This window comes from Euprymna scolopes, chromosome 20 (assembly GCF_053919585.1).
Source record: "Euprymna scolopes isolate OS-2025 chromosome 20, ASM5391958v1, whole genome shotgun sequence".
Classification (NCBI taxonomy): domain Eukaryota; kingdom Metazoa; phylum Mollusca; class Cephalopoda; order Sepiida; family Sepiolidae; genus Euprymna; species Euprymna scolopes.
Genome location: NC_136501.1, coordinates 46850752 through 46866445, shown reverse-complemented (window position 1 = coordinate 46866445; position 15694 = coordinate 46850752). Strand labels below are relative to the sequence as shown.

Below are 15694 nucleotides of genomic sequence, written 5' to 3'. Positions count from 1 at the left end.
TTTATTTGCTCCCCCACTGAGCAAATTAGGCACAAGGCCGTTTTTAATGTGAGGTAAAAACCAGCTCCCCTAAAAGTAGGCAAAAAGGGGGCACTCTGGTTACCAAAAATAATAATTGTCCCAGTATAGAGGGTTTCCCCTCCATTGACTGGTACAAATTATCTTAAGTGCAGCATCTGCCGGAACAGATACTACACTTTGATCTTGTCCCGATTGGCGGTATGTGTTTCTGCTGGTGTTACAACCGACAACGATACCTGTCTCTTGTTTACACTCTGTCGATAAACTGTTAATATATGTATACACACATCAGCACATTATAGAGAATACTAGACAATAATCACAGACCACAACATGATTAAGACGAGCAGAAATGTCATATGTACTGTCATAAATCTACACTAGACGAATCACATATCAGAACGTTTAACACGTTTAAGACAAAAAAGGGCTTCCTTCAGTCTTGACAGATTATGGATACTCACGGTAAGGGTGCCTGCGCGTGAAATTTTTGTGGCAAGAGTTACGCAATCTCCAACCACACCTCTCCCGAGTCAACATTGTTGAATACCAGTGGCAAACGGAGGTTCAGGACGACTGGTAACAATGCCAAGATAAGCAGAAAGCACATACAGCGCCTAGAATTCCCAAATGGTCACCCATCTGGTACTAGCCAGGCTCAACGTTGCTTAACATCGGCGATCTGACGGGAACCGGTGTGTCAACGTGATTACGCCGTACACATAGACAACACACATATATACGCCCGTGTATATATATATACAGAGTGGCCGAAAAGTCCCAGGACACTATACATGTATTTTTAATAAAACACAGTATTTAATTAAGCGCTCCTCAACAGTAAATACACTGATGTCAGTCATAACCTGAAAAAATAAATGAAATAAATTGTTTTAACAACATTAGAATATTAAAATCAATCATATTTAACAGCATTAAAATATTAAAATATTATCATGCAGTGTCCTGGGACTTTTCGGCCACCCTGTATATATATATATATATATATATATATATATATATATATATATATATATATATATATATATATATATATATATATAAGACACATATATACGTTCTAACAGAAATAAATAAGACTATCTCAATCTAGTTAATTTAATAACACTTATCATAAGAGCAAAGCTAAATTAACACATTAATTTACAATGAACATTTATAAAAAACAGAAACGTAAGGAATAGATTAGATTACACACCCCACCCCTAGATTTCACAGTTGATTTTGAACTATCACAGTGACGAAGAGTTCTCTGAGCAGCGCGTCCACAGTTTATTCATTTATTTATTTTTGTATACTTATATAATTATGAAACCCTGTGAACCGTCCAGCCGTTCTTGCTTGCTTGAATCTTTTCCCCGACTATCGGGCGATTCCATTTTAAAGAAAAAGGGCCATATGTGGATCACACACACACACACACACACACACACACACACACATATACATACATACATATATATATATATATATATATATATATATATATATATATATATATATATATATATACTCGTGAGCAAAAAAAAAAAAAATGGGCCAAACAAATTTTATATGTTTATTGCACTAAAAGCTATATTGAACAAAGAGCACGTAAACAAGGAAACTTAAACGAAACTAATAACACAGAACAAAACATTTACTTTAATAAATGCTTAGGATGGAATCGCATTCCCTTTTGATTTCTTTAAAAGATCAATCCTTTTAGACATGTTCTCAACGAAAGTGAAACACCGTGAAGAGGAAATGCTATTCCATTCGCTTTCCACAGCTTCCCACAGTTTGTCATTGTTCGAAGAATTTCTTCCAGCTAATGCATGAGACATTATGGACCAAATATTCTCAATTTGATTTAATTCGGAGCTTTGACCTGGCCAAAACCTCAGATCAATTGAATTATCAGGAAACCATTTTTTGTGACTTTAGCACTGTGTGAAGGGGCATTATCATGTTGAAAAATAATGTTCTGGGATATCACCACCTTCTGGATACTTGGTAACGGTCCTGTTTCTAATATTCGAATGTATTCCTTTGCATTGATTGGTTTCTCACATCTAATAAGTTCCCCAACTCCTGCTGCAGTAAAAGTTCTCCATACCATTTTCCCTCCATTCCCAGGTTTAACTGTCGTTTTTATGCAATTTGGCGAAAATCTTTCTCCAGTTCTTCGAATGCACCGTTCGGGAGAATCACTAACAAGACAAAATCTTCATTAATCTGACCAGAAAACATTCCTGAACCAGTCTGTATCTTTCTTGCTATAACATGAGAAAAATCTCTTTCTATTGTTGATGTTCTTCTTAGATAAAAAATGGCTTCTTTGCACAATTTTTAGAAGAAAATCCCATTTCTTCCATTCGTCTACATATTGTATATCTAGCAAGAGAATTTCCAGTCCCTGTTTTGAATTCTTTGCTATGGTCATCATAAGTTTTCTTTACATCCTTCAAAACAGTTAAGCCAGTGGTCGTCCTTCAAAGTGGATGCTCTAGGACGACAAGATCCAGATTTTCCTCTTACCGAACGTTCGACTTCGAACCTTTGACCAATTCGCTTCACTGCAGAAAGATGTTTTCACATTTTCTTTTCTTAAAATATCAAAAAATCTGATTGTAAATCATTTTGGAATGCCTTAATCCTGCAATTCGGATTTTATATCCTCGCCAAGATGCGGTCTTGCCATTTTTAGGATTAATTTTTCCACTCATTATTATATGCTATAATAATAATGATGTGCAAAATAGAAATTTCCAGTTAAAATTTTTAAAAAATTCATGGAAAAATATTGAAAAATCGATTTCTTCTTTTTTTTCACTCTTGGTCCATTTTTTGTTGCTCATGATTGTATATATATATATATATATATATATATATATATAATGTGTGTGTTAAAATTCGGTAATGTTCATATACCAATAAAATCAAAGTCAATATTGACTCAAATAAGCTTCATGCTTATATATATATATATATATATATATATATATATATATATATATATATATATATATACATGCTTATATATGCATATACATATATATATATATATATATATATATATATATATATATATATATATATATATATATATATATATATAGTTTTGATCTCACTACTATATATTAGGTTCAATATAATAATCGATAGAGAATTGTCTGTATAATAAATACGTAATCTGCATAAATTAAAATATCATATATAAACGTATTTTAAGACCGGTTAACGCCGGGCGGCCTTCTAGTATTATTATAAAATGTTGCAAAACGAAAATAAGCAGCAGCAGCAACAACAGCAGCAGCAGCGACAGCAGCAGCAGCAGCAGCAGCCAAACTATAATTGTTTGGAGCTTTCACAATGAAAATGAAACTTATGCTTTTAAAAGGGGTTGGGTATTTCATTTTTATTTTATCTTTTTATTTATTTTGTAGAATGCTTTTGAGAAAATCCGTCCTTTTCCCAAGCGACACTTGATAGCTTCAAAACAGGCCCATTACCAGAGCCTTCTGCGAGAACGTTACCGAAAGCAATTGAGAAATCGGCAAGCCCTTCTTCTTGATGATGACATGCAGGAGGGGGAGGAAGAGTGCGAGGTCAGTGGAAAATGATCCGTTCTCCTTTTTTTTTCTTTTTCTTTTATGTTTTCTTTTTTTCTTTCTTTCTTTTTTCTTTTACTTCTGTTTCATTTTTATTTTTTATTTTTTTTATTGGTTAATTTTGTTTTGCAATATTTTTACTTTTATCCCTTTTTACTTTTATGTTTCTTTCCTTTCTTTTCCTTTTCCATAAAATAAAAGTCAGAAAAAAGGCAAACGAAACGAAAAAAAATGTTGCTTATTAATTTTTTCGAAATTTTATTTTCCGCATTTTGATTTTCTCTTCTCTTTTTCATGTTTATTTCACAGGTCTCTCTCTCTCTCTCTCTCTCTCTCTCTCTCTCTCTCTCTCTCTCTCTCTCTCTCTCTCTCTCTCTCTCTCTCTCTCTCTCTCTCTCTTCCGTTCGTTTTTTTTGTTTAATTAAATTTTTTATGTGTTTTATTTTTGTTTTTATTTTTGGCTTTCATTTTCTATTGTTTCATTTTTCTTTTATTCGTCTGTGTTTTTCTTTTTCTTTCTTTTATTTTTTTTATTAAAAATTTTTTTTTTCGTACTTTTATTCCTCCGTTTTCTTTCTTTTCTTTTATTTAAAAATTTTTTTCGTTCTTTTATTCTTTTGTTTTTTTTTCTTTTCGTTCTTTCATTCTTTTATTCTTTAAAAATGTTTCGTTCTTTTATTCTTTTATTCTTTAAAAATGTTTCGTTCTTTCATTCTTTTATTCTTTAAAAATGTTTCATTCTTTTATTCTTTTATGTTTTTCTTTTCTTTCTTTCATTCTTTTAGTTTTGTTCTTTTTCTTTATGTTATTAATTTTTTTCGTTCTTTTATTTTTTTTTTCATTTTTGTTCTTTTTTTCTTTTATTTTTTATTCATTTTCTTTTTTCTTAAATTTTTTTTTTTATCCTCTGGGCATATTTTTGTCTTCGAAAGAAAATTCAATGTTTACATGTAAAAAAGTAGAAACAATCTTTAAAGATAAATACTGAGAGTTGAATTGGGAGCGACAACGTTTAAAGAGAAGGGGACACAACAGTGTATATTAATTTAACAATTTTACATGGCCAAGTAATAAAGAATGATATACAACCTCAACATATTACATATGAATGAGTCCTCATATGGAATTTTCACAGGCGCCCCCAAGTAAATATTTATTGACAAGTAAATCTAAAATCATAATAACAAATTCAGGTAAAATAGCACGAGAAAAAATACCATTGTAAAAAAAATGGCACAACTTGATAAATAGGAAAAAAAAAAAAAAAGAAAGAAAAGGAGACATAGTTTTCTTATATTTATTTTTTCTTTTTGCTGTATTTTAATTTTTCAAATAAGTTACTTATTAGTCTATTTTTTATTTATTTTATGCCCAAAATAACTTCTGGGACATTTTCTCAACTTACAACGAAGTACTGCTAATCGGCTTTTTTTAAACGAGAAATAATTTTTTAGTTACCTTATTATTTTCAGTCAATTACACGGAGAAAATTTCAGGAAAAAGATGAAAAGTTCAATTCGTGTAATCCCCCCCCCCATAAGTGTATTTTATTTTATCGAAAATATGTGCACACATTGCTCGGGTTTTTATGGTAATCCGACAATTAAAAAAAATAATAATAAAAAAAACAACAATAACTCTGTTATTGACTATTTAGAACTTTAAAAAGAACTGGAATCGATAATTTAGAACAGAATCGATAATTTAGAACAGAATTGATAATTTAGAACAGAATCGATAATTGTATCGGTATTGGGGAAAATATTAGTATCGTCCCATCACTAATATTAATCTATCAGATAAATAAACTCTATATTTAACAATAAGGAGAATAGTTATAGTTTTAGAAAAAAATACCTTTGTTGTGGAAAAATATTCTGCAAAAACATTCTCACGGATGAGAGCAGATAACTTGCAGGTGCCACCTGTCGCCCTTATTCGATGTCATAAATTATGTCACTTCCAAAACTTTCAGGGGAATTCATTGCTTTTCATAACTTTTAAATGCAACGAAGATTAGTTGTTTTATTTTTGTTTTGTTTTTTTTTTCCGTTTTTTTTTTTAAGATTCATATACCTTTTTAAAGCTTTCGTTTATATAAGTTTAATTTATCTTAATAATTATAAAACTCTGTGGACCGTCCGGTCGTAATTGCTTGAATCTTGTAATAAATAATTTTACCAAGAATTCTTCATAAGTTTTGGTTTCGGTTTCGATTGTAGCTGATGGCACTCAAGTCATATATATATATTATGGCAGTAGAGTTTAGTTTCCTAGAAGTACATCCATTGAAACAACATGTGTCTACCTAAAAGTGCTCAATGAGTAAATAGAGCAGGTATATTAAATTTATTTATACAAACATTGATGGCTACATATGTGCATACATGTTTCTGTAATCACCCGTGCTGGGGAGATTACGTCTTCAGGCCAAGGATTTCCCTCGAAAACTGCCTGAAGACGTAATCTCCCTAATAACGGGTGATTACAGAAACATGTATGCACATATGTAACCATCAATATTTTCAAATCCCTAATATATATTGGGTGCTATATAATAATCGATAAAAAATTAACACTATAACAATATTTATGAAATCTGCATAAATTAAAATATATTTAAGTGTGTTTTACAACCAGGCAAGGCTGGGTACCTCTGCTAGTCTATTTCTAGAAGGCATATAAACCGGTTTATTGCTTGGTTTATACTGGTTTGGTTTATCTTTCTTAAAAGGTGAATAGTTTTAGTTTTTTTTTTGGGGGGGTGAACTTTCTTTTGTTTAAAGGACATATAAACTTGCTTACTAGTTGGTTTATATTGTTTTTTGTTTGTTTTAAAAGACATATAAACCTGTTTATATTTTGTTTATATTGGTTGTTTTGTCTTTTTGTTTATTTTTAAAAGCATAAGCGTGTTAATTATTTGGTTAATACTGGTTTGGTTTTATGCCTTATAAACATTTTTGGGTTTTAATTTATATTGATTTGGTTTGTTTGTTTTAAAAAGGCAGATGAACTTGTTTAAAATTTGGTTTATTGGATTTTTAAAGGCATATAAACCTTTATTGAAAAAAGACATATCAAAATGATGATTTAATATTGAAACATACCTTTTTTTTAATGGTGCAATGTATATGATTAATTGAACAAAAGTTGCTATTTTTACCAATGGCTGAGAAATACAACAAAGAACTTTGAACAAAACTACAATTCAGGACAAAAAGTAATTTTTAAGAAACAAAAATGTTTCACTAACATCTAGAATAGGTCAGCACATTTTTCTTTCCACTTCTATAAGCTGGAACATGTATTAATGAGTTTGGGCAAAATAAATTTTAAAGATGGATGCATCTTAATTCAGTAGTGAACCAGGATCAAAGTAAATCACATTCTTGGACTTCAGGCTAGGATCAAAAGTTACTTGTTTTCGGTTCTAAACAAACCGGAAACAAGAGGGTGATCTAACTTTTAGAAATGGTCGGGGAATTTACGAACCTGCATTTTCTGTATTTTATGTCCCTTTTTAAATTTTATTTTTATCGTTATCCCCCGCACACACATACACTCGCACACACATACACTCGCACACACACAAAAACTTAACTAATGAAATCATATTATATATTTTTTTTTTTTCATTTTTGAGATGATGATTGATAATTAATATTGTTTGCATTATTCGGACTACTATTCTCACAAGGACAAAGTACTTGATAAAATTCAGTTCTAAGTCTTTAGTGCGTGCGATATTCAGAATACAATTGCGCCTTATTTAGGACTTCCACTCGGTTAGATCTGATGAAATGATAGTATGCTACCCTTATGGATGAAATAAAAGGTTTCATTCAAAATTTCATGTACATTCCCAAGTTCTACAGAACGATTCCAAAGTTCAACAAGAGACACCTGGAGAAGGTCGGAGGTTACATTGACCAAAACATTGTGAAAATGACAAACGGAATAAGAACAGTAGTCCACATAATCCAATTAATCTCTGTTATTATATAAAAGAACTCTGTGTGTGTGTGAGAGTCCGTTCCATATGGACTCCGAAACAGTCAGGCCGATTTTTATGAAATTTCTCCCAAATATACTTGATGTATCTAGCAGTGTTCTTAGATAGGTTTTGTATGGGAATGCCTTCGATAAGTATCGATAATTGATAATTGAAATAATCCGATAAAAGAAGGAACAAGCGATTTTGACTAAAGTTAACGCCTTATACAGCCGTACATCACAAGTGCGATTGAAAAGTTTTATTACCACACAAGCCGAAAGGCCCGATATATAAAATCAACAGTAGGTCCTTTGATATGACAAGGGCGCGTTTGAAATGAATGTTTCTGTTTAGAGCATAATTGAAACATGATACTTGACTTTTGCATTTTAAGCTTTAATTCATTATATACATAAAAATAATTTCATAAAATCACCAGTAGGTTCTCTGCAGTGCAATGTAAGCTACAATGTATTGTGGACTAAGCATGGGGAAGTATGTGAAGCTTTCTCCTGGTGCACCACGGTGGATTCACAACTATTGCAATCGATTTGATTGAAAAATGGTCGATTTCACCGATTTTGATGACAATAAAAAAAAATGGGAGTGTGAAATATTCGTTGATCCTCATTCAATCCCGAGCAACGTCGAGTCTTCCAACTAGTGTATATATATATATATATATATATATATATATATATATATATATATATATATATATAACAAAAATAGTAATTAATAAAAACTAAAAGAGTGCTCAATACTATTGCAGAGCATATATATATATATATATATTTATTATATATTTATTATTTTATTATATACTAGCAGTATTACCCGACTTTGATCGGGGGGGTTGATTTAATGCCATTTTTATGCTTATGAAGTGTAAGATAAAATAAGTATGTAAAAATATAAATTTTCGAAAAAAAAACCTCAATCAAAATTTATGAGAATATATGTTATTTAAAGTGTTAATTAAAGTCAAGTCAATGAAAAATGGAACAACTATTTTTCCCAATTAACGGAACAACAATAAGAAGTTACGTCGTTAAATAAAAAAGAAAGAAAGAGAAAACATGTCGCAATGGTCATCTGTGCATCTGTGTGCGCTGTGAAGTGTGTAGTAGTACGAACAATTCCATAACATAAATAACAGTGTCAGCGTCGGTCTGGCTCGTTGCTAGGCAACGACCTGGAAAAATGGCCGGTCATTTTCATTTGCATACGTACAATAATACATAGCGAATATTTTTTTGCCGATACTTGTTGGAAACGTTTTGATGCCAAACCCTAGCTTAAAACACTGCCAGGCACAGCAAGTACGTTTGTGTGAAATTTCATAAAAATCGGTCCAGCCGTTTTGGAGTCTATAACGAACGAACTCATACACACACAAAGTTGCATTTATATAATTGTAGACCATATATATATTCTTTCTAATTAGTTTATTTTGTTTTTTATCAGGTTGATCTTGCTGACTGCTTGGTTGAACAAGCCTTATCTGTCCAATCAGCTGACACTTTCTCCAAAGGTGAGTTATTTGTTTTATCCCTTTCTCCTCCCTAGCCTTAGTTGTAAGGAAACTCCAGTCATACATGGCAAGACTCCAAAAGCTCTTTAAAATTTGATGGCACAGTTCCAGAAAACCATATTGTTTGACAACCGATCTCTCTAGTCAACTTTTTGAATACCATGGTCTCCATATAGGAAGAACAAATCAGTCGAACTTAATAATATTATAGAAAGAAGCTGATATCTTTTTGTTGTGTTCTCATAAAGTAGGTTCTCTTAATCGTTCTAAACCTGAGGCTATTCTCTATCTATACAAATCTTCTATCAGACCATGGATGGAGTATTGTTGTTATGTTTGGGCTGATGAATCTCTGTTCGACTTGAGGATTCCTGATAAGGTTTTGAAATGTATCTGCGACTTAATTAGTGTCACCCTTTCATTTTTTTCTGCAACCTCTCTCTCTCTCTCTCTCACAGACGTGACGTTGCTAGTCTCAGTTTTTTCTATAAATACTATTATGACATGTGTTCTCCATAATTGTCTGATCTATTCCCTGCTTCTTTTGTTCCAGATCGTTCGACTTATTGGTCTAGTGGTCTTCGTCAATTCACTGTTTTTATACTTCATTATAATACTACTTCTTATTCCAGTAGCTTCTTTCTCAGAACCAGAAGCTTGTGGAAGTGTCTTCCTGATGACTGTTTTCCCTTACTATTTGACCTTGGTCTTTTTAAAACCAATGCAAATAGGCATCTCCTGTCTTTAAGATAATCATCTTTTGTGCTTTGTTAGCGCCTTACATTAAGTGGATTCACGCCTTGTCTGGGGCGAATTCCATAAAAGATAGGTATTTGTTGGTCTTGAATCAAGCTAAGGTATCCCATTTTTGTAAATGTGTCCAATTAATAGATGATCTTATTTAAGTGAGGTATGTGATCTGTATTGTGCCTTTTTAAAATAACTGATCATCACATATCAAGATAAAAAACCCACATGAGGATAAGGATCAATGAGATGAATAGATTGACGGTCGAATGATGATTAATATCATTAGAGGATTGAATATAATAAATGAATTGGACAAAACTTGTTGCAGTGTGAGGACAGTTTATGACAAGTGTTTATTGACTTTTGAAGATGACCATGTTGTAGCCTTCAGGGAAGCTATCTTTTGACATGTGGAAATTTCTTGGAAAGTTTGTTCATGGAAATTCTGTTTAGTGTTAGAAACACTGAGCAAAGAAAGAAAAGTTCTTTGGTAAAACGAGTTCTTGCTATGAAAGTTTTACAAGGAAGGACCAGAGACTGAAGTTCAGCTGAGCCGTTTCAATTCAAAAAATACTAGAATAGGGAAATACGAGTAATATTGCACGTTAGGTAAATACTCCTACTCATAACTGATATGTTGATTAATAGTAAATTATGTTTTTTAACTTCCATTTTTGTTTATTTTACTTTTTATTTTTGCTTTTACTATTCAGTTATTTATTAAGGCCACGAGCCACTCGAGAATGAGGGTTAATGGGATAGAATGATCGTCAGCAAAAAAATGACGAAGATTCAATGGTATGAACAAAATTCGACTGGTTTTTATGACGGTTGTGTTGTAATCTGCAGGTGAGCAGCCATGTGGTAATGTTTTCCTCAGATGAGAAACCCTTGTAAAGGAGCCCAATCCGTGTAAATTTCACCTGGCATGAGTTACATGGAAAAAGAAAGAAAAACTGGGTTTTTTTTTTCTCTTGTGGTAGAAAACATTTTAGAGGGAGTAACCAGAATTGGAGCTCAGTCTGTCAAGCACCTTCCATGAGAATAACGAGAGACTACAATGATTATTAAGGTCTCTTGTGTTTCACAAAAGAGAAGATATCCTCGTTGAAGTACAAATGATAATTTTAAAAAGTTCGAATAAATGAAATGTCATTTGATTCTAAAAAAATATTAATATGAATTTTTTCTTTTTTTTTTCTTCTTGTAATTAAATAAATTAGTGTCATTTTCATTCATTATTCATATACTGGCTGTATAAAATACGCTTAAATATATTTTAATTCATGCAGATTTCGCATTTATTATTACTAAGCCAATTTTCTTCTTTTTTTTTTACATGGAGTTCACCACTTATCAAGGCCCAATGGCCACTCAGGGATAAGGGTTATTGTGTGCACAGTAATCAAAGGGATAGTGTAGCAATAGTATTGGAGAATTGGTAAGGTGTCATTACTTGGGGGGGGGACGGTTCATCAGGAATTTGTTTGTGTTGGACTTGAAGACATCCAGGTTGAAGTCGGGAGGGAAGCAGGCAAGCGGAACAGAGTTCCACAGGCGTGCAGTTCTAAGAAAGCTTTGTTCATGGTATCTACGTTTTGATTCAGGCACAGATAGGGAGTGGGGAAAATTATTGACGGTGGTTTCAGCTAGTCGGATGTTTTTTTAGAAAGATTGGCAAGGGGGGACCAGAGAATGGAGCTCAGACGAGCACCTGCCATGGAAATACCGATAGAACAATGACAGGCTCGCTACGTCTCTTCTGTGGGAAAGAGGTTGCAGGGTAGAGAAAAGGGCATCCCCACCAAGCCACGGAGTCTATTTTGTACTCCGTCAAGGCAGGATAGGCTGTTTTTTGCAGCCCCCGCCCAGATGTGGCAGCAGTACTCCATCTTTGGACGTACTTGCTCTTATATAGATAGAGAATTGCATCATTAGTGAGATATCTTCTGGAGCGGTAGAAGGATCCCACCATTTTCCCAGCGACCTTGGCCACAGACTTGATGTATGTGTTCCATTTAAGATCAGATGTAAAGGTCAAACGCAGGAGTTTATCAAATCCTGGGGCCTCCCTTAGACGAGAGCCATCCATTTCAATTGATGCCAGATGGGGATCAGAGCGTTTATGATGTAGAGATAGGAGCTTGATCTTAGATGCATTAAAGGTAACCAGCCACCTCTTTCCCCACTGTACCACGCGCTCAAGATCAGAGGAGAGAGAATCAGAGAGAAGATCATCTATTGAGTATATATATAAACCAAAACACTTAGCGCTCGAACCACGTTCCTACTGTTTGAGTTAACCCGACAGATAGATAAGATTTAAAATTAAACTATTTTTTGCTAATGATTGAAACTGCGCATGCCTAAAACTAATAAAAAATATGTTGGTAAGTTGAAATAAGTGTACGGCACAATCACATTGACACACTGGTTCTCGCCAAATCACCGAAGTTAAGCAATGTTGAGCCTGGCCAGTACCAGATGGGTTACCATTTGGGAAGGCTAGGTGCTGTATGTACTTTCTGGAAGTTGTAGATGGCCTAAGCCCCTCCAGGGGCTCAAGGGCTATGGAAGTTGAAATAAACACTTTGCATTTCAACTTGCCGACATATTTTTGTAAGCGTTATTCATCTATTCAAAGATTTTACTCGTTATAAACCATCCTTGATGTATGATTACTAGGGCTACGACAACAGCATATTCTTTTCATTGTTTTGACTCTCGAGTGTGTATCCGTTGATATCTTATATGCTTTTATATAGAGTGATGTGGTTCTTGGTTGATTAACTGTGTCGGATATTAACTCGAGTCAAAACCATGAAAAGAATATGCTGTTGTCATAACCTACTAATAAGTGATGTGGTTCTCGATTGATTGACTGTGCCTAACTGTGTCAGATGCACTAATTCTCAGAGTCTAATGTATTTTGTTATTACTAGGGCTAGGACAACAGCATATTCTTTTCATTGTATTGACACTCGAGTGTGTATCCGTTGATATCTTATATGCTTTTATATAGAGTGATGTGGTTCTCGTTTGATTAACTGTGTTTAACTGTGTCGGATATATACTCGAGAGTCAAAACAATGAAAAGAATATTCTGTTGTCATAGCCCTAGTTATGATTACTGTTTCCTGTTAATTTCAGTGATATATGACCAGTAGTTTAAGAGGTTATCGGCTAACCACTCATATACATACATCTACTGTTTTATTTATATAGATTTTCTCTTTGGGCACAAATGATTATTCCAGTTGAATTTCTACATGGTTATTGATAATCGATTCTTTGATCGCCACAGTCCAATTACCAATTAGGTTGTTTTTTTTTTTTCTGCTTGTTTTTTTTTTTTTTTTGCAACATACCAACCCTTTCCGGTTTATTTAATACCGAATCTAGTAATTTTGGAAGAAGTTTTTATGCTTCAAGTTCTTTTTAGTTTGATTGTTTTGTTTTATGGCATATCAACCCTTTTGGGTTATTTAACATCGAATCTAGTAATTATAGTAAAATATTTTTGTGCTTAAAGTTTTTTATATTCTCAAATAGTTATTCATAGTGTTTGGTTTTATTTTGTTTTACGGTATAGCTACCCTTTCAAATATCCACTCATGGTGCCTGGTTCGGTTGTTTTGCAAAGGAAAATTGTTGTTTTGTTTTTCGATTTTGCAGAATATGATTTGCTGTTGCAAAGGGAAAGGAAAATAAAAACAATAAGATCAGTGTTTGGTGCATGTTAGGGCAGGAAACCAGTATCTTCAGACAGCCTGATCTAGTGGCACTACGAATAAAATGTTAGGGATACATAGGAAGAAAGTTAGATTTTTCGCAATGAGGTAGATGGACAAGTTTTCATTGTGAAAGCTTTACAAGGAGGAACCAGAGATTCAAGCTTAGTCGAGCCCTTTCCATACAAATAACACTATTTGTAGAGAAAGACGAGTAATGTTATCCATGAGGTCAGTGACGCCCACTTCCGGTACATAGATAAACAATCAATTGAACCACTAGCGCTAAAAAAAAATTAATTAAAAATTCTTATCTTAAGAAATACTAATGTGCATACTAGAATTATTTATTTATTGGTGTTTATTCAAATTCGCACTTATTGTTACAATAACAGAAGCCTGATCTTGTAAGTGAGTAAATATGAAATAGGATAGTCAAGGATTCGAACTTGCGAAGCTAGATTTGGAATTGAGAATTCCAATCATAAGTTAAAATAAATACAGAATGTCATTGAAAATAAGGAATGTGGAATCGCAATTGTTTAGCTCACACAAAATAGTTAGATATCTGTTTATTGGAAAAGGAATGTAATGATGAAATTTGTTTCTGTGAAAATTAAAATAAGGAATTTAATCGTCAATTGAAATTGTAAACATATTTTGTAAAGAGGTTACTCGAAAAATATGCTACTGAACTCGTGGCGTCATGTCAGTGTGGGATGTTTTGCAACGTGACGCATGTAAAGGTAACGTGCTCGATGAGCACATGTTTAATCATGCGATGACGTTACGAGTTCTCAATATAGGTAGAGTTTTAGACGCAGCTGGGAGTGAAGAGAAAAAGAGGGGAGAAGAGCCGAGAGAGAGAGAGAGATGGGGGGTCAGAAACAGCTGCTGACACTAAACCTTGGAAGCGAAGGTTAGAGAGAAAAGCCATGTAAAGAAACTTTGAATTCCTCAAACGAAATTAGGACCGGTCATGAAATAAAGGACGTCATCATGTGTTTTTGTATCTGCGTCTCCGTGTTGTTATTCAACAGAAAAGGTATTGTCCATTTATGTTATAAGAACCTTGATAGAATCATCATCTAAAAAAATGTGTGTTAGAAAGTATATGTGTCAAAGTATAAATGTTATAGAAACACTCCCGTTCACAGAACTGTCAAAAATATAAATGTCAAACTCTCGGTCTATCTATATACCATTGGCTATTATATATATATATATATATATATATATATATATATATATATATATATATATATATATATATATACAGAACTGTCTCTCTCATTATATATACATATTTAAGACTCTATCTCACAAACATGAACAACAACAAATATATAAGTCGTCTTACAAACAAGAACACTAAATAAGAACTCACAAAACATAATCACACATATTTCGTACCTCTTTAAAATACCACCCATTACATAACATTATGGCGACAATTAAAAGTAAAGAAAATACACAAAAGTCTATATGACGTACGTACCCGTTACAAAACAAAGATATCCTTTTCTAAAAGCTATGTAAATCGATCAAGTAGTTTTTTTTAACTAAGAAAATAAAAATTTACTATTTTTAACGATTTTACTATAAAACTGTATTGAGCATAAGGCTGATTTTTTACCTCTCAACTTCGATTTGAGTTGTCTTCCCTTTTTTATTTTATTAGATTTCATCATGCCCAATGAAAAAAAGCTACGACTCACTTACTCGTAAAATTAGATTTTCTTGAATAAAAAATATACTAATCGATCAAATTACATAATTTTTGGAATATAAAATATGACATCTTCGTTCTGTAACGAGTGCGTATATCAGACGGACTTTTCTGTGTTTTCTTTACTTTTAATTATCGCCATAAGGGCCAATTTGAATAAGCACCATTTTTTTTTTTTATTTTGCAATTAAACAAATTGGTGTTATCTTTTTATTATTCATGTATTTTCTCTTTGGGCACACTTAAATTTCTACATGGTCATTGATAACCGATTCTTTGATCGCCAAAGTGTTATATAACATAAAAATGTCATACGTT

The 15694-nt window shown here is 32.7% G+C and overlaps 1 protein-coding gene and 1 pseudogene across 7 annotated transcripts in view; one reads left to right on the top strand and one right to left on the bottom strand.

The window, feature by feature from the left end:
* Positions 1-15694, top strand: part of LOC145241414 (uncharacterized) — a 607975-nt gene that overhangs the window by 517506 nt on the left and 74775 nt on the right. For all 7 annotated transcript variants that reach the window (XM_080104346.1, XM_080104342.1, XM_080104349.1 and 4 more), the window contains 2 exons: positions 3471-3632; positions 9100-9166. In XM_080104346.1, the coding sequence (XP_079960472.1) occupies positions 3471-3632; positions 9100-9166 (229 nt within the window). The remainder of the gene's footprint in view (positions 1-3470; positions 3633-9099; positions 9167-15694) is intronic.
* Positions 627-743, bottom strand: LOC145241903 (5S ribosomal RNA; annotated as a pseudogene).